We start from the raw sequence: 25,658 nt of genomic DNA on the forward strand, positions 1-25,658 counted from the left end.
CCTTTGTATTGGGTCTACTTTTTAACCGGTAAAACACAGCGGATAAATATGAGGTCACGGTGCTGTGCTGAGGCTAATGTGTTCAGAAGTTGTGATGAAACATTTGTGATGATTTCAACGACGTCTTGCTTTGATCAATGACGATATTTCTTACATTATGGCGACGATAACATCTAACAAAGCCTGCCAAAACATCGGCCCTAACGTCAGGGTACTGAAGGGTACCGGGCAGCTGAGAGAGCTACAGACTGTACTGAGGGATGTGTGAGTGCCCCCCTCCCCCTTCTGTTATCAAAACTCTCACACGCATACTTACAAAAATAATAAGATGTTGTGGTATTTTTCGAAGATGGGAAATATTTATTTAAGGATTAAAAAATCTGATCATTTTTTCATTAGGCTGAGGCACTCCAAATATCATGGAAATCCATTTATAAATTTTGGTTGTCCAGTACATAAACAGACTAACTACTAGTAACTAACAAACTGTTACTTGCTCATACATTTGTTGTCAAAATAAGACAAGTATCAGGACCTAGACAGTTCAGCCCATTTTTGTGCCAGCACTAGTCCTTGGCAACTCGGGTTATGGTTATCATGGTTATTGTTGGGGTTAGGGTCTATACTTGGGGTCGAGGTATAACTTATTATTATAAATATAAGGGTTATAATTAGAGGTGGGCATCGAACTGTCTTTGGCCTCACCAGGTAATTACCAGTTTGAATATTTTGCTTCATCCAATAATTTTTTTCTTTCTCTCTTTCAGAGAAACGTCGAGAAGTGATTTTGTGTTTTGTGCAGACAGACTGGTAAGTGGTGGTTAAGTGTTGTTGCCTCAGACTTGCTCAAAGAAAATAGATACTAGTAGCATTACCTTGAAAGCAAAATCTCAGAAAACGTCTTAAACAATCACTTTAAAATCTCTCACAACAGGGAAAACCTTTAACGGACATTAAATTGGATAGAGAAGTGAAGTTTGGAACTATTGTAAATGCACTTAAGTTCGTGTGGTATTAATTATGCGGTAGGGAGAAAATGAGTGTTCGCAGTGGTTTGAAGTTGGTGTTTGAGACAATAGTAGACAAGGGGGTAGGAGGGCAAAAAAATGTTGGATGGTTTTAAGTTTAATTTGCGACAAAGTGCTTAGCGCGAAAACCATGAACATTTCTGCATTCACATGTGCAGTATTTCACAAAAACACAGATTGAACTTTTCCCATTACAAAAATATTCTTTTCTTTCCTCCCACAGATCAGACTAGTTGTTGAAGAAGGTCTGAACCAGCTGCCATATTCTCCACTGTCAGTCACCACGCCAACAGGTGGGTCATCCAGAAAAAAGACAAATTACATATTAGTCATGATACATCAATACGGATGAACGTAAAGCAAATGATGCTTTACGTTCATCCGTATTGACGTACGCAGATTTTTTACTAATCTGTAATCAGCTCCAGTCTTTGTCACGGAGTCATGGGAGCTGATTGGTTGCAAATTTTGTTAAGTCCAATTATTGTGTTGCAGTTTAACTTTGATTAGGGGTGTCCCTGTGGTGAAGTGGTCTGCGCTTCTGTTACTTACCACATCTGGTTCTGATTACTTGGAACCAGAAGGCCCGAGTTCAACTCCCGGGTAGGACACCTGGACAAGAGGCGCATTGTGCCAAAGACTTAAATGGTACATACTTATGAAACAGTACTTTACTTTACTTTATCCTTCCGCTTATGCCTGGGGGGGCGTCGCGGGGAGATGTAGTCGACGTTCTGCTGCCAGGTGTGTGGCCTCCTGGAGTGTCATGCCGTGCGCACCGAGGGTCTCTGCTACTCCGTCTCTCCATCGGCGGCGAGGTCTCCCTCTGGCCCTTACTCCTGAGTGCCTGGCAGTGTAGGCTCTTAAAGCCGGTTGGGTGGTTGGCATTCTTGTCAGGTGGCCGAACCACTGTACCCTTTGTTTGGCAATGAACTGGAGGACTGGTTTGTTGCCGACTAACTGTCTGATGGCCTCGTTTCTGACTCTGTCCCTCCTTGTCTTCCCTGCTGCTCTCCGCAGACATCTCATCTCACAACTTGTGATTTTTCTCTCCTGCGCTTTGTTGAGAGTCCAGGTCTGACATTGGTAGGTGAGGGTTGGTATGAAGACAGTGTTTATCAACTTGGCTTTGGTGTCCATGGGTATACTTGGGTGCTTTAGGAGGGGTGCAAGTTGGTAGCTGACAGAGTTTGCCTTTTGTATTCTCGTCTCTATTTCTCTGTCCATCTTTCCGTCCTCTGTGAAAATGCTGCCCAAGTACTTGAACTCCGAGGTTTGCTTCAGGAGTTGCCCGTTGATAGAGATCTCCAGTTTCTCAGGGCCGCGGCCAACTGACATGGCTTCTGTCTTGCCAATACTGATCTTCATGTCGTGAGATCCGCATGCTCTGTCTAAGCTGTCCGTGTGGTGCTGGAGCCCTTCCTTACTGACGTTGAGGATACTCTGGTCATCGGCAAAGAGCAGCTCATTCAGGGATGTTGGATCCGGGTTTGCCTCCTTTGTGATTTTGTCCATGTAGACTGTGAACAGCAGGGGTGAAAGCACACACCCCTGCCGCACTCCGGATCGTACCTGGAACCATCTGGAGAGACCATTTGGTGTCTGTACTGCGCTCTGGCTGTTGGAGTATAGAGCTCTTATATTTTCTAGCAGTTGTCCTTTTACACCGTACTGTTCTAGTATCTCCCAGAGTTTGTTCCTATTTACCCTGTCGAAGGCCTTCTCTTGGTCCACAAAGACTAGATGGAGGTGCTTCTGATACTCGCATGTCTTTTCGCAAAGTTGCCTTAGTGCAAAGATTGCGTCTGTACAGCCTCTTCCCTTCCGGAAGCCGAACTGAGCTTCGCTGAGCAGCGGGTCCACTATGGATCTTGTACGCTGTTCCAAGATCTTTGAAACAGTATGGAAGTTAAACACACTCCACTGCCAGTGGACTAGCCCCCTGCTGCAGTTATTGCACCACAGTGTGGCCCAGGGCTATGAAATAGGGATGGGCACCGCCCTATACACCTTATGGTGTGAGAGGATTTTCACTTTGATAAGTCTTTTGAACTAAACTTTGATTCAGAATGATTTTACGACATCATGTTGTTGTCCTGCAGGCTATGGGTATGATGGGATCACGTTTGAGAAGGGCAACTGTGGCGTCAGCATCATGAGAAGTGGTGAGTGAATAAAACATGTCATGTTTCTCTTGAAGTCAAAGAGAAATTCCTACGTATATACTAGTATAGAGCTCTGTATTTTGTCTAGGCATCATTAAATATGATACAGAAAAGTGAGGAAATAGCTCCCAGGGTACTACTCTCTCTTTGCAGCCAAGGGCTGAATTGCAAGGAGCTTACAGTTGGCGCAGCTAAGTCGCAAGCGTCTGTAATGGCAGCCTATAATCAACTGTACATAAATGTGGTGGATTCTTTTACATGCTCAAAGTATGGCTTTCCCAGAACACGGGACCTCCATCTAACATCCTATCCGAAGGACGTTCCTAACCGAAGCTATGTACTCAGACACACCTGAGTGAAGAAATTTGTGTTTAAAGCGTCATCAGCATTATTTTTCCTGTTCTCCAGGAGAGGCGATGGAGCAGGGTTTGAGGGACTGCTGCAGGTCCATCAGGATAGGCAAGATCCTGATTCAGAGTGAGGCAGACACGCGTGAGGCTAAGGTCTACTACGCCAAGTTCCCTCAAGACATCGAGACCAGAAAAGTGCTGCTTATGTACCCAATTCTCAGTAAGTACTGTAAATGTAGAAATGTTCGCAGTGGTTTTATGTTGAACTTCATGGTTTTCGCAACAACGTTTCGCCCGGAACTTAAAACCACCGCAAAAATTTTTGTCTAATACTGTAGCAGTATGTAAACTTAAAGCCACCGCAAACACTCCATTTTCACCTTAGCGCGAAACAAAAACCACACAAACTTAAATGCATTTACAGTTATGTAGGGACCGGGACTGGCTTTCCTGAGGTTGAAATTTGAGGAATTTTTAACGAATTCAAGGGAATCAACGAGTTTGTGAGCTTTGCATTTGGAAAATTTATTGCAATCTATCCTCAGGAAAGCTAGATCAAAAAGCCGTATTCATTCTGGTTGGGAAATGTCGGAACTTGACGTCACCTATTGTGACCTACATGTAACAATTGAATAATTCAATTATCAGGCGAGTAGCCGTCAGTATGGTGCAAGTTGCAAATGGTGAGAAAGCCCTGAACTATGCCAGACTTATGTAAAACAAGTGAGATCTTGACTTTGGGATATATTCTATAGGCTTTTTAATTTTGTATTTAGCCTTCCTTTGATTCTTGTTATCACGTTTGTTTTCTTTTCTGCAGTAACTGTCTTTATATTATCTAATGATTGAATTTTATTTCAGTCTTTCCTGTCCTCTTTTTTGCTTTACATTAGACTCTACCTTCATACTTTAAGTTAGCTTAAATGTTTTCAATTGTTCCCTTTCACTTTGTACACGCAATGTACGCCTCTGTGTTTCACTTAATCTTATTGTATCTCCTTTGTTTCTTTTCTTGTTTCCATGCAAAGGTGGGCGGGGTGAGTCTTCATTATGTGTGCTTCTTGTTCTCTATTTATATTCATTGTGAATGATTACAGTTATTTGATTTGATTTATCATTTGATGTTTTGTATTGGATTCACTTTATCTATGACTATGTGTGTGTGTGTACTGTTTGTGTGTACTGTGTGTGTGCATGTGTGTAGTAGTGCATTTGTGTGTGGTGCATTTGTGTGCGTGCATGTTTGTGTGTGTGTACTGTTTGTGTGACACATGTGAGTGTGTGTGTGTGTATGTATGTGTGTCTGCATGTGTGTGTGTGTATGTGGTGCATGTGTGTGTGTGCATGCATGTGTCGACAATGTTTTGGTCCTTACATGTCGATTCTTCGTACATAGGTTCAGGAAACACTGCTATCCAGGCAGTCCAGGTGCTGAAGGAACATGGGGTGAAAGAGAGCAACATTCTTCTTCTCAGTCTCTTTGTCACACCACACGGTAAGTTATGAAACACTGGGTACTTCAAAGTTGGAAAGACTGCTAGGATGTATAATGCAATGTAATCAAATTGCAAATGCATGTATCTCCATAAGACAAGACCAATTTAATTTCTTGGTTAACGGATTTTTTTTTTCAAATTTTAGCAACAAAAAATCATGAAAACAGAAGGCTGGGGTGAAAACTTGCACCTGACCCTGTTCACTCCCTGAAACTATGTGCACCAAAGTACAAACTTTCCTCTGAGATTCTGTTTTCCTGTTGATTTAACAATCTAGCATCTTTTTAAAAAAATCCATTAACCAAGAAATTAAAATAGTGTGGCCTAAGTACACAAGTAGACAAAATATGGCAGAAATTAAGATACCAATATAAAGGGAGGATGTATAGCCTGGGTATTATCCCAGTCTTACGACAATGTTACGACCTGGTGCCGGTAGTACATTGTATATTGTATGTGTAAATGTAAAATGCTGCCAACACTAGGTAACAGATCTTTTACCATATTTGTTGGAGTAATCTAACTGTAGATATTTGTGTCTCAGCTGTAAAGTCTGTGACAGAGGAGCATCCCGAGATGACCATCCTGACATCAGAGATCCACCCACATGTCCCTCTCCACTTCGGACAGAAGTACTTCGGCACAGACTAAAGCCTTTTAGTTACAGCGCAACGCAAGGCTAACTCGATTTTATCCAGATTTGGGTTTTTAGAAATACTTTTTGGGGTCAGGGATGCCAGCTATACAGAACTGGCAGCAAAAAAAATGAAAGGAAATTATATTCTTGTTATTGTTTGTCCGTCATATCAAGAAAATTACATGACATATACTTGTACAATGATGGAAGATACAGCTTGTCAATGAGTGTTTAAGTCAGAAAGAAAAAAACTTTTCAGTACTAAATGGGTGATGATTATGATGCACTGTTTTGTAAATATTTAGATATTTTCAGATGCAAATGTCAATCATAAAATTATGTATTCATAGCATAGTAGGCCATCTTACATGTACATAATTTGTATTCTATGCCATGCCATCTTGGGCTGTGCCAGGTACATGTATTTCATAATGTAACCTCAGATCACCAATTCATATGTCAGTCAATTTAATGTCAAAGATATTAAAGACTCAGCTTCTTTCAAATGAAAAGCTTGTACAGTGTTTTTTTGTTTAATCTTATCGCCTTGGCTGACATGCAGCTATGATACGACTGCCCAAACAGGGAAAGGCTACTACTCTGGAGAAGTTCAGAAAAATTTAGCATGGGAGCAATGCATAGTAGTAGTAGAGAAAACTGAGCAGGGGGGATGGTTTGGATTTTTAGAAAATTTAATGTAAAATTAACTAAAAATGGGGTATTCTAAGATGAAATTATGGTCAGACAAGACACAGTAACTGAAGACATGCAACGAATGGATGCCATGGTCAGAAGGCAGTCTAAATTTTCTACTTTTGGTAGAATCTCCGAAGATTAAAAGGGTGAATGCTGAAAGTGTAGTATCCAATACTATCAGTTTTGGGCCATCATATCTTGGTGGGTAGCGCTGCTCCTAATGCCTCAATCTTCTCCCTACTGAGGTAGCCTCTTGGCACCAAATTTGTATTTGTTATGGGGTTAGGTAGCAGGGGGAAAGTTTAACGTTCTGAATAAGTTCGGTGCGTTCTTCAAAATAACATGCTCAAGGTGTGACTGTTCTCAGAACAAGCATAGTTATATTACTTGGTTTGCTGTTTCTAGTACTAGTATCCTTCAGTTCCATGCCAGAACTTCTAGTACTAGTCCTAGTACTAGAGACAGCAACCCACATAACTACATAGTATGCTATCACAAACAAAATCATTCAAAAGCAAATAGCTGGGAGAAAGTAACACATTTATTGTAAATTCATGCCCATCGGGCTAACTGCGGCTAAACACCATATAGCATCACAGAATCTGATATAGAGGCTTTTTATTGACTTCATAGTAATTTTGATTTTAACCCCAGGGACCATGTTGACGGGTAATTGAATTACAGCAGCAGCATGTTTAACAGACGTACAATGTAATCCAACATCGCACAAAGAAAGCCATATGAAAAGCTGGTCTACTCTTCGAATCTCATAAATATTTTTACAATATTACTAAGATGCCTTTACAAGGAATAAGGTAATGTGCAAGGATTGATACTATACAGCAATTAGCTATCTCCATTTGCATTTTTGATTTGGCAAGTCACATCGAAGATACTTTTAATACAACTACAAGTACAGCTTTTAAATCTACATGCCATCATGGCCAGATATACTAGGCATGCCTCCAGCTATCCCCATAGTTACTAGTGGCACATTTGAAGTCAAGAGTGATCTCAAGCTTGTGTTAGGGTCCATTGTACCATGTCCTCTTGCAGGGGACTGTTCGTCGCCCCTCAGTCCCCAAGCCTTCTGTAAGGCCGTGAAACTAAGCGTGAGGTCCTCTTCCTCCGCATCAGTGTCCGTCTTACTGGAACGGCAGGCGTCGAACTTCACCCACTTGTACTTGGTACACTTTCGCGCGCCGGGACAGCTCTGTATTAAGTTCTGAATGGTGGGGTTGGAGAAACCGAAGAAGTCTGACCCACAAATGTCGTCTTTACTGAACGGATCCTTTCCAAGGATGTCCGTGAGAGCGTTCAGTAGTTGTTTGTGGCACTCGTCTGCGGATGCGCCCACTATGGTTAACTCTGGGTCGTCCTCGGGGGATATCTCGAACTTAGGCCCGCCGCCACCGTCGGAAATCTTACACGTGTACAGGCATCTCTGGTGTGGGTTCCTGGTACTGGCGAACACACGGGTGCTACAGAACCCCACAGGCCAGATGAACTTCTCGTTATGAAAGTCTGCCCTGTCTACAACAACATCTCCCAAGCTGTATACTGTCAGTTCCCCGAGGGTGACGGGGAAGATTGGCCTGCCGGTGGGGTCAAGCGGAATTGGCCGCACAACCCTTTTCGCTGAGTCCTTCTTCTTCTTAGCACTACTTGAGGCTGATTTAGTTGTGTCCTTCTCTTTGCCTTTGGCTCCCTTGCCAGTATCCTTTCCCTTCCCTTTGCCACTACTACTCGATGATACCTTGGCTGTACTAGGTGTGACCATGTCCAGCGAAGTAGGTTTACCTAGCGATGGAACACCTGAATGACCTGGCAGGGGGTGCTGTGGGGAAACCATGGAGATTTGAGCCACTTCTTTCAAGGCTTGATGCTGAAACAATCTCTTCAGCAAAGCCTTCCTGTCCTCTTTAGCCTTCGCGATTCGCTCGTCCATCTGCGACACCTCGTCACAGAGTGCTGCATTCTCAAACACCATGTTCTTCACAGTTCTTTTCAGCAGCTGGTATTTCCTCTTGTACTTCTCGTTGTCGTACTGTTGCGTGTGCTTGGTGGCGCTGCTCTTCTTTTTCTTCTTTGCTGCCACTGATGCTGACGGCACGGGCTGCTGTATGTGCTGCGGGTCGTGTCTCTGTAGCATTGCCGAAAACGGGTAAGGTATGGCGGGCGGGAGCGAAGTAGGGGGAGGGGCCACTGCAGCTTTAGGGCTATAGCTTTCCACTGTTGTGGGCTCGTCTTCGAAAGCGTAAGGATCATTCACTGGCTCTGTTTTCACCTTAACAACCTCCTTCGCCGGCGTCCTCGCTCTTTCCGTCTGCTTCTTCTTTGTTGGATGCCGTGGAAACGACTTCACTGTCGGTTTTACCTCCTTTACTGTCGGCTTTTCAGGCGCGGGTGGCTGAGTGTTCTCCGGTTCGGACCACGAAGGTGCCATTTTTTCTGCTTCCTCATTCGCGCCTTGTCCCTCCATCTGCTCCAAGCCCACGAACCGTGTTACGCTGTCTAACGACGGGAACAGCGACGTCTGTCCCATGTCCATGGAGTGCTCCATGGTGGGTGAGAACTGGGGGAGGCTGTGAGAGGCCAGGTCGATCGGAGACAGAGCGTGGCCCTCCGGGTCACCTGAGGAGAACTCCCGAGCGGCGTCCGACAGCATCGCGCTCTTCCTCTGGTCGTGTAGCATCGCTGAGCTGCCCAGGCTGGGGGAGTCCATCCCCGTAGTACCCTCGGTGTCGGCCTGGTGCGCCTGGAGGGACAGGGGAGGAGGAATTCCCCGCCGAAGTAGGCTGGATCGCTGGGACGACATTTCTCTGCTCTGGCGGGACGCCATGTTGGGTGATGTCATAGCTTGGAAGATTCCAATAATGGGGGAGCCTGCTGCGACTTATAGAACAGTATCAACGTTTTTACCTGTATAATACAACTATATAGTATCTTGAAAGTTTATGATACTAACATACAAGTTTTTAAGCTACCTGGTGATTCCTATCTTGTATATTTTAAGGAATCCTTAATTACACCAAACACTCCTCTATGTACAGTGTAATATTCTGAGTTTAAAGGTCATACTCGGGGACAGCTTGAAATGTAGCCTACTACCAGGCTCCATGGGTTGATAGGAAAATAGTAGAAATTGGCCAAATAGACAGATATAACAAGCCACGGGAGTTAGTTGGCCGAACTTACAGTTTTGCTTGTGAGAACGCCCCCTTTGTGCCAGTCTCGTTTGGTGTGTAAAGGCATTACAACTTTACCAAACAACTGATCATGAGAGTCCATGGCATATTATTAGCATGTGAATCGCATAGACACCACGATTTGTGCCCTTTCTCAAAACTTCAAAAACCACAAAAAGGCTTGAGACTGCGCCAGATCTGAAAGATTGTCCTTGCCGACACGCTAGTTTGTAACAAATCTCCCCGGTTCTAGGCGCATCTACACTTGACCCGACAATGGCCGACAATGGCACGCGATATGTAAAAGCACTCTAAGACATACATAAGGAGTAGCACTTGATGTATTTCATAAATTACAGCAAAAGACAAGTGACAGTTCAAGACTTATTTTCTCCTGAGTATTTCTGTTCAGTGGTGTTGCCAAGAAAGGACGGTGCTCAAGCAGATCCGCAGGAATTTTGTAGCAGAATTGAGTCAGCTTTAAATACAGATGTGCCTTATGTGACACTGTCAGTAGACTGTTACTGTCGAATAGGACTGTTTAACCATAGCCGATGCTGTACGGATGATGTGCCATGTGCGAATTAGGATTTTACAATGGTACTGGTCAACATTGACCAACGGAGGTCATATATACAATGTATATATACATGTATATAATACCTGGCCCACACTGATGATATGTTGAAATTCACAATGTCAAACCTACACTGTTTATACCAACGTTTTCATGTAGAAATATGTCTGAAAAAATTAAGAGCCTATAACAGTAGTCATTACAAATATGACAATCAAATGTTCTTACATTGTTACCCATGCATCAAAGGAATCAACTTAATTTGACACACAAAGCAGTAAGACATCATACACATAGTCCTGTAGCTCTAAAAAAATATATTTTATGTCGCAAAGATCAAAACCTACTAACTTAAAGGAACAATTTGATGACTTGAGCACAGTTTCACTAGAAGTATTTTTGTGCACTGAAGTTTATCACCTTGCTTTAGAGAGCATTTCTTATATGACATACATGTACAATGTATTGGTGTTTTAGTTTTTGGCATTTCGATAAATTGACACTCAAGTATGCACATTTTCCTTTCAATATTTTTTAACACTTGCTTAACGCTGGTATCCTCTATCATGTAAAACATTTAAAATCTTGCTGATAAAAAGCAAAGATGCAATATACCCTTCCCTTCACTTGGATATAAGTTGACACCAATATACCAGACAGTGTTGATTATTGCGACATACATGGAAATTCTCTCGATAGATAAAAAAGACCACAAGTGAATATGGTCCACAGAAATGTGTAAAATGTCTTGTAAAAAGTTAATCTTCAAGGTAGAGCCATGTGAAAAGTGTCAGTGCCAGTTATATATATCAGGGCGTGGCTGTTTCGTCTCCATGGTGATGATCCCCATCATCAAATTCCTCTAGAACACCATTGTTTTGATCGTACTCTTGTTGAGGTGGGGGAGGGGTGTCGTCCTCTCGGTGGTGGAAGGCGTCGCTGAAGAGGTCGCGCAAGTCTCCGACCGTCAGAACTGTTCCCTCAGACTGGGTGTCGATACTGTCACTAAGAACACGAGAACAGTTGGAATTAAAAGTGTTTCAACAACAGCAAATCAGCACCAAGGACAGATTTCAAATCTGATTAGAAGAAAGTCCTGACTGTCACAGCCAATCAGCACAGAGGACAGATCTAAAATCCAATCAGAACTAGGACAGGGTTTGAATCTGATTTGAAGTTAGGACAGACTGTTTCAGCCAATCAGCACCAAGGACACGGTTAACAGCTTATTTGAAATATTAAAGGACAGGCTGTCTCAGCCAATCAGCACAAAGGACAGATTTGAAATCCAATAAGAACTAATGGAGAAATGTAAAGAAGCCAATCAGTACCAAGGACAGATTCAAACTATTCCAACTATATGGACAGACTGTCTCAGCCAATCAGCAACAAGAAGAGATTTGAAATCTGACTTAACATGAAACTGTATATGACAAATTGTAACAGCCAAGCAGCAATCAAGGATATAACCAGCAAATATAAGTTTGTGCATCCAAAGACATAAAAGAGTCACAGAAATATACCTAGCACTGATGTGTTTCTTCATGGCATGGATTCTCTCCTCGATTGTGTTCTGTACCAGGAAACGATGAACGATTGTTGCCCTGAAACAGATTCAGTTCTGGTGACTGGAAATTTTACAATGAAACACACTTTGCCTTAATTCTACTTTATCTTTCCTTAATGCTGATAAAACGTAATGTAAAGACTGTGGAGTGACTGATATGTAAGAACAGTAACAGTTCAAAGACTCAACTTTAACCATGACTTACCACACAACACAATACAGGAGGTATGTATGATGTTGTACCGGTATTGTTTAAAGTTAGGTCTATAACAGTTCATACTTTGTCTGCACGATGCGAAGTACCCTGCTAAGAGCCTGTTATTCCTGTGTTGTATTGTGTTGTGCTTTGCAGCGTTGTGTTGTGTTTAATTTCGGGTTAGAGTTAGCTCTGTAACAGTTCTCACTTGGTCTGCCCAATGCGATGCACCCTGCCGATAGCCTGTGCCTCCTGTGCTGGGTTAATAATGGGTTCCACCAGTAGTACATGTGTAGCCTCGATGATGTTCAGCCCGTGCGAGCCAGTATGGAGGGGGAGGAGCAACACACCGACCCTACCGTCATATTTAAAGTCTGTCAGGTTCTCCTGGAAAAAGAAAAAAAAAGTCAGCATTTGGAATAGCCAACAGCTAGTTGGGCAGCCCTGGCTATATGTCTGGCTCACACACAAACAAATAAAGGTAAAGCAGTCATCCTCAATTGAGCATGATGCTTTGTCAAGTAGCTAGTGGTACATGTAGTACAATGCAGTTTTGCTACGGCTCACATTTTTGTCCAAGCACACTGGTCACCCCTACTCTTCTCAATAAGTGTGTTATGGTCTTTTACGTGTAGAGGTTTGACGCTTGAGACTTATGCCTGATCATGAAGCTCCCTCATACATAGGGCTGCCAGCTTTACATCAGCATCTGAAATGACGAATGCAAACCATTACAACATGTCGGAGCTGGGTCCGACTCTAAGGATCTAACTCGGGCCACGCATCCACGGAATTTGATCCAGATGGCGAAGCAGCGGGGCTGCGTTACTGCTTGTGTCACAGGGACATGACTTAATTATAAGAGTACACAACTATAGCAAAACAATAATAGTGAAACTCTGAAGAAGCTCTGAAGAAGGTATCTGACAGACACCGAAACGTCAGCAGGTGAGGATTTACTGGTTGTGAAAAAAGAAAACTCCAATATCCAATAATACTGAATTTTCACAACGTTTCCACCTTTGATATCACTACTGAAACAAACCTTTAGCCTGTTCCACAAACACAACATCAAGACATCTTTTCAAAGAAGGTACCCTGGAAATAGTAGGATTGGTCTGGACCAATCGTAGGGAATTACGCTGGAGGAAGCGACCTCTGACCTCCGCTCGTGACACGCTCACAACGCGAAATCCGCCGCCTCGTGCGGCCGGCTCGCCTCCCTTGCAATGTTAACGCAGGGCCGCGGTGTGCAACCACAGTAGCATGCGGGGACTCCCAGTAACGTTGTCCACCTGGATTCGCAGTTCTAAGCTAGAGTTTCACCCGAAGACTGATCCCGGCTGTCTCTACACTGTTCGTAATCTGTGGCGGCGTTCTGCAGCGAGGTTCCTTCACCAGCCTGGGACTGCACACCCGCCTGCCCCGTGTGAGTTTCCCCGACATATACATTTTGAGCCTTCATCAAGCCTCTCAACCTACCGTGCGACGTTTCCCAACTGCCGAGGCACACGAACCTGCCAAGAAACCTGCGGGTTGCTGTCCCACAATAGCGTATTTACAGAGAGTCTACAACGATCAGACCGACAGCCCCCCTCCCTCACTCACTTCCCGCCCTTGAGGCGGGGTCTCGCGAGACTTCGGCCCGTGATTTGAGCAGCCATGTTTCTTCTCGCGAACCTAAAAACTTATCCACGTGCTTCCACGAGCGGTAATTCCTCATCGCACGCCCTTCTCCCTTTCCACCCGTACCTACACGGTCTACAAGAATGCGGTGTGCATCTACAGCAGCGTACTCAAGGCTCCCCACTCCACGTCGATGCGACTTAACCTTCCGGTCCGACTCGGAGTCCGCGGCAGCGTCCTGCAGCGAGATCGTCATCAGCCTGGAATACTACGCACACCCGAAACTCTTGACTCTTTCCAGTAGAGTAGAATAGATTAGAGTAGTTTAGCACAGCCAGATTGACAGTTCCTCAATACCAGCTCCAGCTGCGTGCCGAAGACCCCCAGTACCCGCCCACGGCCCACTTCACAGTACTAAGTTAGAGTCTCACGCCGACGTACCCTTTCCGGTTTGTCTCTACGCTGTTCGACAGTGCCCGGTGACGTCCTGCGGCGCGTTCTTCACCAGCCTTGGACACCTTTTATGAACTTGAATATCTAGCTACCTTCTAATTTAGATTCAGCACTACCACTACAACTAACTACTTTTCCGCTACGCGGTTTGGGGCCCTCACTACCCTCGGCTTGGCCGTTGATGTCTCTGTACAACCATTATAAGCCTCTACCACAGAGCAGTTTCACAGATTAAAGACATCACATGCCCCAAACCGCCTAGCTTTCTCCTTGTATTGTCTATGTGTACGTAAGTGTAATTATAGTAGGATTGGTCTGGACCAATCGTAGGGAATTACGCTGGAGGAAGCGACCTCTGACCTCCGCTCGTGACACGCTCACAACGCGGAATCCGCCGCCTCGTGCGGCCGGCTCGCCTCCCTTGCAATGTTACCACCATCCCGCCCTTGCTGCAATCTCAACTTTTATCTTAAGAACTCATAAAATTGTTTAAACTTACCAACACTGTACGTAATACATTACAGTTTGTGTTGTGACCGCCAAGACCACAGTCTTTGGCCGTTGATGTCTCTGTACAACCATTATAAGCCTCTACCACAGAGCAGTTTCACAGATTAAAGACATCACATGCCCCAAACCGCCTAGCTTTCTCCTTGTATTGTCTATGTGTACGTAAGTGTAATTTCCAGAGCATATGTACTGGCCCGCGCCCCGAGAGTCCCCGGGCCTACCCTTCCACTGTCCGCAACAACCTACCCCGCCCCACTCTCCGCGAGCCCACAAGGTCTGCTACCTGTACGGGATTCCAGGGTACAAAGAAGGAAGCTGATGCTGACCTGGAATCTGTGAATACCGTTGATAGCCCTGTATTCCATGTTGTTCTCTCTCAGTGCGGTGGCCACAACATCCAAGACATCCTGCCACTGTGGGAATAACAAGCAACAGAATCAAAGATCACCAGAGACACCAATATGAAAATTGATTCTTAATAAAATGTATGCCCATTCTAAACCTTGTACCTGCTGCCTAACCCTGTAACCAATAGAAAATTGGTAAAACAATCGGCTACTTCTGTGTGCTAATTAAAGGTTAATATGTTTGGGGAAATGTACATTTTTGTATTTTTCAAAATGAAAGGATGGTAGGGCAACCAATAAGCTAAATACACAGGAATATAGTAATCAAAATAAAATAGGTTGTTCCATTCTTTATATGTTTGGAAACAGCAATTCTTCTTCAAAATATAAGGATGGTGGGGGTGGGGTTGACAATAACCTACATTCTAAATTAGTAATTAGATAGTGATGAAAATGAAAGGCCTTGTTCTATTCTTGATAATTTTGGGGGTGCACTTTTTGTCGAAATGAAAGGATGGAAGGGTTAACAATAAGCTTAAGATGGTTATCAATTTAAGATATATGACTAGTGCTGTGTCACACTTACAGTGGAGAAGACAAGAGACTTGGCCGTGGGGTCGCTTTGCCGGATGAGTTTGAGGGTCCGAACCACAGCTTCAACCTTGGTGGAGTGACTTCCCTGCAAAAGAGGAGCACTGGTTGTACATGGCATGCCAGATTTTGATTCAATCACAAAATCACACACTCACTACCCTATTAACACTAGGTTTTCCCCCATTCTTCAAGCGTTTGTGCTGGCCCTTTGGTTGTCAAAGTTTGAAAAGTTGAATGTAACATGTCTTGTTCTGTATTACTGGGCCCTCTTGGAAATCAACTTTTATAAGATGAGGATGCAACCCAATTGTCTTGAGATGAAAAAATAAACAAACAAAAACAAACATACCTTAACATCAACATCGTCCTGTTCCTTGGCTTCCGTGCTGACATACGAGATGTCCCGCGTTGCGGTCAGCTGGCGGCAGATGGCGCAGCGTATGGACCCCCGGCGCCCGCCCAGTCCGAACTGGTTCACCAGCACGGAGATGCACTCCTCACAGAAGCAGTGGCCACACATCAGCACACTCCACTGGAAGAAGGTTACAAAAAAGAGTAAGAGCTAACTGTAATTCCCTTTATCTCCACGATAGCAAAATTTCACGGTGATGATTAGTTCACGGTACAGAGGTGACCGTGAAAACAGCAAACCTAAAATCAAAGTGAAAGAAACAAAAATTACAGTATTATTTTCATATGGTCCAGGAGAAAAAGTTGTGTTCTTGGGATGAGCATAAAGATATATTGTAAAGTGAAAGATACCGTTTGTTTGTTACATTCTGAATTGCAAGAATTTCTAAATGCAACAAAACTAAAGCTACTTCAAAATGTACCTCAGTACCCAAATGCCTCTAACGAACTTTAAGGTGCTAACCTAAGTACCCAACTGCCTTTAAAGAAGGTGCTTACCTCAGTACTTAAATGTCTCTAACTAAGGTCCTTACCTCAGTACTCAGCTGCCTGTAACTAAGGTCCTTACCTCAGTACCCAGCTGCCTCTGACAGATAGGGCAGGGTTCAGGGTTGACCCCGTCCTTCTAGATCTGGTACTCCTGTGACATGGCCAGGTTCTTCAGGTACAGCAGCTGTCTCTAACTAAGGTACTAACTAAGGTCCTTACCTCGGTACCCAGCTCAGCAGTATAACTAAGGTCCTTACCTTGGTACCCAGCTGCCTCTGACAGATAGGGCAGGGCTCGGGGATGACCCCGTCCTTCTGGTACTCCTGTGACTTGGCCAGGTTCTTCAGGTACAGCAGCTGTCTCTAACTAAGGTCCTAACTAAGGTCCTTACCTCGGTACCCAGCTGCCCGTTACTAAGGTCCTTACCTCGGTACCCAGTTGCCTCTGACAGATAGGGCAGGGTTCAGGGTTGACCCCGTCCTTCTGGTACTCCTGAGACTTGGCCAGGTTCTTCAGGTACAGCAGCTGTCTCTAACTAACTTAAAGGTACTCACTAACATTCTTACCTCGGTACCCAGCTGCCTCTGACAGATAGGGCAGGGTTCAGGGTTGACCCCGTCCTTCTGGTACTCCTGAGACTTGGCCAGGTTCTTCAGGTACAGCAGCTGTCTCTAACTAACTTAAAGGTACTCACTAACATTCTTACCTCGGTACCCAGCTGCCTCTGACAGATAGGGCAGGGTTCAGGGTTGACCCCGTCCTTCTGGTACTCCTGTGACTTGGCCAGGTTCTTCAGGTACAGCAGCTGTCTCTAACTAAGGTCCTAACTAAGGTCCTTACCTCGGTACCTAGCTCAGCAGTATAACTAAGGTCCTTACCTCGGAACCAAGCTCTTTCTGACAGATAGGGCAGGGTTCGGGGTTGACCCCGTCCTTCTGGTACTCCTGTGACTTGGCCAGGTTCTTCAGGTACAGCAGCTGTCCCAGCTTCCTGTGCAGCAGACTTGTCGCCACGGCCTTGTCATTCAGGTTCTTAATCCACTGGTGGTCTACCTGAAAAAAAAAAATCATTCTATTTGTTTGTTTGCTGTAACAGTTATAGACCTTTCTCACGCGGCGGACATGATAGAATGAAAATGAGGCCCTTGTGGCAAACATTAGACCAATCCTAACTGTCGATCACAATTAGCAGTTTAGCCAATGATTACCCGATAATTAGAGAATCGACCAATGAGGAAGTGGCTGCATGACCGTCAAATATTTGCATTTGTATGTTTTTATTTTGCATTTCTATGTTTTGACAGAGGGGTGCGGGGACTAAGGAATTGGTCAACGAAGCTCTAAATTGCTGCATCTTTTTTGTGCATTACATTAGTTATGATATTGATACTTGGATATCATATTTTAAAACTTAATGTTATGTAGGAGGAAGACTAAATCTGTACATTATTTTGCTTCTTTGCTTTATTGGCCTCGTCTTCATTCTATCATGTCCGCCGCGTGAGAAAGGTGTATTAGTGAGGGCCTGCATGCCTCTTTTACGTAGAGCGTAATCGGCCGTTTTAATTTTACGTAGAGCGTTGCCGACCACTCCATAATTTAGCGTTGAGCGTAGGGAGGCTTTTCTGAATTAAGCATAGAGCGTAGGGAGGCTTTCTGAATTTAGCGTTATTACATAGCCGGCCCTCCGAATTTAGCGTAGAGCGTTGTCGGGATCCACCCCCACCCCCCCCCCCCCTTGCAGGCCCTCATTAGTGTGTGACTGTGCAGGTTTTTCATGCTGGTCAAGATCCAAGATGGCAGGATGTGAGGCTGAGAGACTTGCAGGATGCCAAAGCTGGTTTGTCCTGAGTCCAAAGTTTAATAGCACAGTAGGCTTGGCCCAGGTCCAAAGTCCCGCAGGAAAATGCATAGACACAATTGGCGATGATAATTGAATAAAACACTCAAAACAACAAATTGAAAATGAATACTGTCACTGAGGTATGAGACCCTCAATTTGAAAGCGAACAGTATCATTTTTGGTTTTGTAATAGCATAGCATATGTAGCAAAGGCTGAACAAACAAAGGCAACAGCCTTCAGTTGTCATTCAGATTTTTAAACCCACTGGTGGTCAACCTGGAAACAATACAACTTTTGGAAAAGTGACACAGGTCAGTTGCCTGATGTATACCAATGAAGACAATTTTTGTGTTGGACTAAAAGAATTACAGCATACCCCATCAACTGTCTAGTGTTTAGAGACCCTGGCTCTTGTCCAAAAGGTCCCAGGTTTGAATCCTGGACATTCACCAGTGTTCTGAACCCAGATTTGCAGACTATAGGTTGGCTCTGCAATCCTTAAAAGCTAGTTGTGAAAGAAGTTTTAACAGTTAGCCCCCCAGCCTGTTTTTGTAACTATTTGCAGTTAATCTAGCCATAAGTGAGTTTGGCAGAGACTTCTGACCCTTACCTCCCCGGGTTCGATGATGTTTGGCTGCGGGGGGTCTGTTCTCTCCTCCTGTGGTAGGCGGAGTCTCAGGCGAGTTGTGGCCATGTCCAGCTCGTCTATGGAAGCTATTCTGTCCCGGAGGGCCATCCACACCACATGGAGTTGCTATGGAAACAGAATTGAATAAGACAATCAGAGATGGGAGACCACCTACCTTGTACACTTTCTTCAATGTTTTTAAAAGTTAACCTGATTTTTACAAACCACTTGTTACCTCTACACTCTCCTGAGCTATTCAAACATAACCAGACCTATTGCCAAAGTGTTTTTAAGTCCACTCTTGCTACCTGTACTCCTGCACTGTTTGAACATATCCAACCATTGCCAATGTTTTTAAATGCACTTTTCTTTAATTTCAAATTGTTACCTTGTACTCCTGAGCTATTCAAACATAACCACCCATCGCCAAGTTGTTTTTTAAACTCCAGTCTTGTTACCTTGTACTCTCTCCTGAGCTGTTCAAACAGCTCCACCTGCATGTTGCCCTCCTCCACCCACTGCTCCTCCAGACGGCTGGACTTACAGAAGCTCAGGACGATCTTAAGACACTTCTCCGTCTCGCTCTGCGCCCAGACGCCTCTCCTGGTCACCTGACGCTCCGGGTTCTCCTCCTCCTCCGCCACCATGTCTTCCAGACGTCTAGAAGATTGGGAAGAACATAAAGTCAATATCATTTATTGTAAAGACATTTCAAACTCTACAACAGTACTGGATAAAATTCGGAGGTTTACTTCTAAATGATATCCATCACTCAGAATAGTCTTTTCTTCAGCTACACTAGATTGAACTGGCAAGAATGAATTAATACTTACTGAATATATCTAACTTGAAAAATGGTTGAACATGTCAAAGTCACTAACTTGTAAGGATCGTAATACTACGCAGATGTCACTCAAATGTAAATCATGATTTACATTTGAGTCACAATTGCATGTTAGATGTGTAACCTTCATAAACTTTAAGTCAAACATTTACAAGAAGACCACAGTAATTTTAATAAGTAGTAATAAACAAGATTCTTAAATTATTGTGTAAATGGAAAAAGTGGCCATGTGGTCCTTATGTAGAGGTGGTCATTTGTACAGGTTGCTCTGTGCGTCAACAAATCCTCCTTGTTCAAGTACTTAGATCACAATGCAGTCAAACTGCAGCCCAAGAAGACCACTCTGACAAAATCTGGTCCATGCGGATAGGTGGTCATTATATACAGTATCCGTAATGCTCATTGTGTCAATGATCACAATGACCAGGTGGTCCTTATGTAGAGGTGGTCGCTGATTTGTTTATCAACAAATCTTAAAGCCTTGGTGCCATCCAATTACTACTGGGGCTCCTACCCGGACTAGATCACAATATCTTTATTTTTACTAAAAAGACTTAATTACATGTAGTTATATAATTTAAGTTATCATAAATAAAGTGAATATTGCAATATCACAAAGTTTAACATATTGATTGAGTAGTCCGTAGCATTTACATGTAATTTTAATTGTGAGAACAAACATCACTGTCGAAATATTTGCACTGATGAAATTTTAGCGGTTGACTAGAGACACTTAAAGTAGCTAAAATTAAGTTACGGTACACAAATCAACACTTAGGGTAGTATAAGGAACAGGACAAGCAAGCTGTGTTAATTATATCCAGAAAAATGAGTCTCACACACACACGCACTTACGGAGAAGGAATTCTTTTGATATACCTTCCTCTGTCCTACATGTATGCCATGTATTTCCTCTTAAGGACTGAGAGCTTGGATAAAAGAGATGCCACTGGGAAGTGGTATGCTTAATTTCTAGACCTTTCGCTGAAGTGTTGAATATAATATTTGTATAAAAAAAACAGTTTGTTGAAACCAAAGGTGAATGACCGGTGAATCCAACTACCCATTCAATAAATGAGTCAGGTTATAAATTTTTTAGTAAACGACAATTTGTTTTGATTTAAGATTCACCTATTTCATTTCATTTTTACATTGTGTGCTGAGTGTGCATGTATACCTATAATGATCATCATACATGTCATAGTTCATAATATGATAAGTAAGACCTGTATATGCCAACAGGTTTTTAAAAATGATATTGTCCATGCATGGCCAGTCCATTTTTAGTGGGAAATTCATGAAAAGCCACATCACTCTAACTTGTTGCTTTTAGTGTTTCAAAAGAAAATATGCTTACCTTGAAAAACATAACAAAACTCCACACAAAATTTGATTTTCGGGGGATAAGACTGCTTTCACCTTCCTTTAAACTACTAACAAATTTCCCAAACTTCATGTTGCACTTCAACTTGCAGAGCGCTTTGCTGGTCATCTCAGTGGTGACTGGCAGGGAGGTGCTTTCTACTAGTACTTGTCTATAATTTTGAAGTTAGCTTTAGATTTTGCGTTCATTTGTTTTACCTCCAATAGTTTTTCTGTTCACCAAAGTTTTAGGTTTGGTGTTCCAGTGCAATTTTCTATTCAAAGAAAGGAATTTCAAGCCCTGAATATTCTGCCACAGTCCAGATTGAAGTGAGTCTCACCGGTTCTGAGGTTTTGATGAATGTTGGATCAATATTCAAAACTATCGAGCAGTTAAAAGGATGTACAAGATGAAACCACATACCTAAGGGACAAATGAAATGTATAAATTACTTAGTCTAGAACCAGCCAACATATTAACAGTCACATATCAGTGGACAAGATGGCAGGAAACAAGGCACTGCTTTACTTCTTACTCACGGTTTCAAATCCTCTACTTTTCATGTTCGCAGCAGCATTACGGTGCCCTGACAGCTGTCACTCCGATGAAGTTGGATGGCAGCAACAAAGGCAGGTCATCTGCCACTGTCCAGATGAAAGCTGGGCGGGGTCCTCCTGCAGCTGGGCTGGATATGGAGGAGCGTACAGCTTCCCCGCATGTCTCGACGCCATACCAACCGACTTCGACAAAGCCACGGTATCGATCTTCATCAAGCATCTCCGTTCTTCTACGATTCCGGAGCGGTCTTTCCCCAACGGCGTGGAAGTGGAGTTCCTTCACATCCAAGAGTCAAACGTTTCAAACGTGAAGCCGGGGGCTTTCCAAGGCCTCCCATTGGTGGAAGACCTTTACCTTGATGACAACCGCATCTCCAGTCTTGGTACGTTCAAAATTATGATTTCAAGAATCACTTTAAAATACCTGTAGTACTAAGCATTGCATGACAGAGCATGATATTAATTGCGTTAGTGATGAAATACTGTGATTCAGGATTTTCTAAGTAATTAATCTACTATGAAATAATATGTACAAAAGAAGGACTAAGGCCACACCATTTTAATTTCTTGGTTAACAGAATTTAAAAATGCTTGATTGCAAAATCAACATGAAAACAGAATCTCAGAGGAAAGTTTGTACTTTGGTGCAGACAATTTCAGGGAGTGAACAGGGTCTGGTGCAAGTTTTCACCCCAGCCTTCTGTTTTCATGATGATTTTTTTTTGCTAGAATTTAAAAAAAAATCTGTTAACCAAGAAATTACATTGGTGTGGCCTAAAGTACCACAATTATATTGCTTTTGTTGCATTAATGTTTAAGACATTCCACATGAAGTGCTAAATTATGCCAAATTTCTTATATGTCAATCAAATCAATCTCAAATTTTAATCCACTGAACGTGTTGAATAATCTGTACTTTCTAAAATATGTCAGATTGCTGGCAGAAAGCGTTTGTCACCTAGAAATGGCTGGTTTGACCTCCTGGAGTGACAAGTTTTTGATATTTGCCGTCATAATTCTATTATCATCACTTACGTCACAATATAATTTTCTCTTTCTTTATCCTCAGAACCTGACACCTTCCAGGGGCTTGAGAAAGTAGTAAACTTGAAACTTCAACAGAACGCCATTTCCACAATATCCCAGCATGCATTCCGTGGCCTGCCTCGCCTTGCCTGGTTGCACTTGGCCCAGAACCGCCTGCGTTCCGTGCCTGTTGATGCACTCCTGCCGCCTAAAGCACTGGTCGTTGCAAGCCTGGTAAAAAACCACATCACCACGATCGACAGCCAAGTACAGCGTCTGAGTCAGAATAAGAATCTACGTCTTATGATAACGGGCAACGAGCTGAACTGTGACGGGAATCTAACGTGGTTCATCTGCAACCTACCAGACCTGGACCACATTTCTGCTCGGAACATCCTTAAGTGTGCATCACCTGCTGACCTGCGTGGAATTCTCCTCACCACCATGAGGAAGGATATCTGTCAGACCGTCACGGACAAGTCACGACAGAGGATCACGTCCATCACAACAGCTCCTCGTACCTTCAACATGAGTCTGTACAACAACACCATTTCCATGGAGATGCCACACACTCACAACATGCAAGGTTTTGCGCATACGACTGGGATCAACATTGTCACACTTGTCGGCGGCCCGATCTTCACTGAGGATAATGACAGTCGCCATGTCAACGCCATCATCACTGCTGCTGTTGTGCCCCTCCTCCTTGTGTTGGCATCAGTGGTTGTCGTCTACTTGTACAACCGCTGTCGTGGCACAGGTTTGGCCTGTCACAATGCACCTGCTGAAACAGATGGAAGCGATAAGATTGAGCCGTACGCTGTTGTCCACTCAAACTCGGTCAGACTAGGAGCATCAAACAGAGCCTCAGCAACAGGGAGGCGACCAACACCTGCTCAGAACCAGACATCAGAGGACAGTGATGGCATTGAGCCGTACGCTGTGTCATACATGGATGTGTCAGGGAAAGGGAAAAACGGCAAGCTTGCACCGTACGCAACGACTTCCTTTGCTCACATCCAGCCCTCAGATCAAGAGGACAATGATGACATTGAGCCGTATGCTGTGTCATACATGGATGTGTCAGGGAAAGGGAAAAACGGCAAGCTTGCACCGTACGCAACGACTTCCTTTGCTCACATCCAGCCCTCAGATCAAGATCTAGAGGACAATGATGACATTGAGCCGTATGCTGTGTCATACATGGATGTGTCAGGGAAAGGGAAAACCGGCAAGCTTGCACCGTACGCAACGACTTCCTTTGCTCACATCCAGCCCTCAGATCAAGAGGACAATGATGACATTGAGCCGTATGCTGTGTCATACATGGATGTGTCAGGGAAAGGGAAAAACGGCAAGCTTGCGCCGTACGCAACGACTACCATCAATGAAGACCCAGGGCCACAGCTTCAGCCATATTCCGTGACCCACGATGAAGACCCAGGGCCACAGCTTCAGCCATATGCAGTTACCCATGATGAAGACCCAGGGCCACAACTTCAGCCATATTCCGTGACCCACGATGAAGACCCAGGGCCACAGCTGCAGCCATATGCAGTTACCCATGATGAAGACCCAGGGCCACAGCTTCAGCCATATGCAGTGACCCATGATGAAGACCCAGGGCCACAGCTGCAGCCATATGCAGTGACCCATGATGAAGACCCAGGGCCACAACTTCAGCCATATGCAGTGACCCACGATGAAGACCCAGGGCCACAGCTTCAGCCCTATGCAGTTACCTACGATGAAGACCCTGGGCCACAGCTTCAGCCATATGCAGTGACCCACGATGAAGACCCAGGGCCACAGCTTCAGCCATATGCAGTGACCCATGATGAAGACCCAGGGCCACAGCTTCAGCCATATGCAGTGACCCATGATGGAGACCCAGGGCCACTGATTCAGCCATGTCCTAAAACCTGCATTGACAATCAAGAGCAAGGTGATGACTATAAGATCAAGCCAAGTGCACCAGTCAACACTGATCTACCACGACCTACAAGAGGCTGTACAGGGGCAGGTTATACGTCACTGACAAATACCACTAACCCAAAGGCAGCAGATGTCAAAAAACCAGTCACCCAATCAGAAGTCCAGTCACTGCCAACACAGGCCAACATCAAACCAAACTTTGAGAGAGGCCATGGTTATACGTCACTGACAAATAACCAACGTGCAACAAATGTCAAAAGACCAGTCACCCAATTAGAGGGCCAGTTACGGCCAACACCGGAAACCATCCAACCAAACTATGACAGAGGTCATGGTTATACGTCATTGACAAATAACCAACGAGCAACAAACATCAAAAGACCAGTCACCCAATCAAAGGGCCAGTCAATGCCAACACAGGCAAAAATCAAACCAAAAAATGAGAGAGGCCATGGTTATACGTCACTGACAAATAACCAACGCGCAACAGACGTCAAAATACCAGTCATCCAATCAAAGGGCCAGTCACTGCCAAAACAGACAAACATCAAACCAAACCATGAGAGAGACCATTGTTATACGTCACTGACAAATATCAGTAACCAACAGGCAACAAATGTCAAACAACCAATCACCCAATCAGAGGGCCAGTTACGGCCAACACCGGAAACCATCCAACCAAACTATGAGAGAGGCCATGGTTATACGTCACTGACAAATATCCAACAGGCAACGAACGTTAAACAACCAGTCAACGAGAGAGACCACCCATCAATAAGAGAAAGCAGGGGTCCCTATGGAGTGGACGAAGGAAAGGAGATTCCCAGTGTAAGTGGGATGCTGTACAGGAGTGGTTCACAGCACACTAGAGCAGAGAAGCTGTACAACACAGCTCATGGACAGCCTGAGAGTTAGGACAGCACACCTCACATGCTGTACAAAACAGCTCATGGACAGCCTGAGAGTTAGGACAGCAAACCTCACATGCTGTACAAAACAGCTCATGGACAGCCTGAGAGTTAGGACAGCACACCTCACATGCTGTACAAAACAGCTCATGAACAGCCTGAGAGTTAGGGCAGCACACCTCACATGCTGTACAAAACAGCTCATGAACAGCCTGAGAGTTAGG

General features: G+C 44.1%; 3 protein-coding genes across 4 annotated transcripts in view; 1 reads left to right on the forward strand and 2 right to left on the reverse strand.

The window, feature by feature from the left end:
* Positions 1–44: 44 nt before the first annotated feature.
* On the forward strand, positions 45–6,188 carry LOC136422547 (uracil phosphoribosyltransferase homolog). The gene is made up of 7 exons (XM_066410324.1): positions 45–264; positions 768–810; positions 1,252–1,321; positions 3,131–3,193; positions 3,602–3,763; positions 4,940–5,038; positions 5,584–6,188. The coding sequence occupies exons 1-7, from the start codon at positions 158–160 to the stop codon at positions 5,688–5,690; spliced, it is 651 nt and encodes a 216-aa protein (XP_066266421.1). The 5' UTR covers positions 45–157; the 3' UTR covers positions 5,691–6,188.
* A 707-nt stretch (positions 6,189–6,895) lies between these two features.
* Positions 6,896–9,756, reverse strand: LOC136422538 (transforming growth factor beta regulator 1-like). The gene has a single exon (XM_066410313.1). It carries the CDS (start codon positions 9,227–9,229, stop codon positions 7,301–7,303), a length of 1,929 nt encoding a protein of 642 aa, XP_066266410.1. The 5' UTR covers positions 9,230–9,756; the 3' UTR covers positions 6,896–7,300.
* A 127-nt stretch (positions 9,757–9,883) lies between these two features.
* Positions 9,884–25,658, reverse strand: part of LOC136422520 (E3 ubiquitin-protein ligase SHPRH-like) — a 46,155-nt gene continuing 30,380 nt past the window's right edge. For both annotated transcript variants that reach the window (XM_066410295.1, XM_066410302.1), the window contains exons 20-28: positions 19,260–19,461; positions 18,784–18,927; positions 17,209–17,382; positions 15,780–15,962; positions 15,423–15,515; positions 14,816–14,902; positions 12,109–12,287; positions 11,661–11,741; positions 9,884–11,142 (exon numbers count right to left, since the gene is read on the reverse strand). In XM_066410295.1, the coding sequence (XP_066266392.1) occupies positions 10,947–11,142; positions 11,661–11,741; positions 12,109–12,287; positions 14,816–14,902; positions 15,423–15,515; positions 15,780–15,962; positions 17,209–17,382; positions 18,784–18,927; positions 19,260–19,461 (1,339 nt within the window). In that variant the 3' untranslated portion in view covers positions 9,884–10,946. The remainder of the gene's footprint in view (positions 11,143–11,660; positions 11,742–12,108; positions 12,288–14,815; positions 14,903–15,422; positions 15,516–15,779; positions 15,963–17,208; positions 17,383–18,783; positions 18,928–19,259; positions 19,462–25,658) is intronic.

The sequence above is a fragment of the Branchiostoma lanceolatum genome, chromosome 1 (assembly GCF_035083965.1).
Source record: "Branchiostoma lanceolatum isolate klBraLanc5 chromosome 1, klBraLanc5.hap2, whole genome shotgun sequence".
Taxonomy (NCBI): Eukaryota; Metazoa; Chordata; class Leptocardii; order Amphioxiformes; family Branchiostomatidae; genus Branchiostoma; species Branchiostoma lanceolatum.

Coding starts and splice junctions, on each gene's coding strand:
- LOC136422547 (XM_066410324.1), top strand. CDS start 158: ATGGCGACGATAACATCTAACAAAGCCTGCCAAAACATCGGCCCTAAC. Junction 3,764..4,939: donor GCTTATGTACCCAATTCTCA/GTAAGTACTGTA, acceptor CTTCGTACATAG/GTTCAGGAAACACTGCTATC. Junction 5,039..5,583: donor TCTCTTTGTCACACCACACG/GTAAGTTATGAA, acceptor TTTGTGTCTCAG/CTGTAAAGTCTGTGACAGAG.
- LOC136422538 (XM_066410313.1), bottom strand. CDS start 9,229: ATGACATCACCCAACATGGCGTCCCGCCAGAGCAGAGAAATGTCGTCC.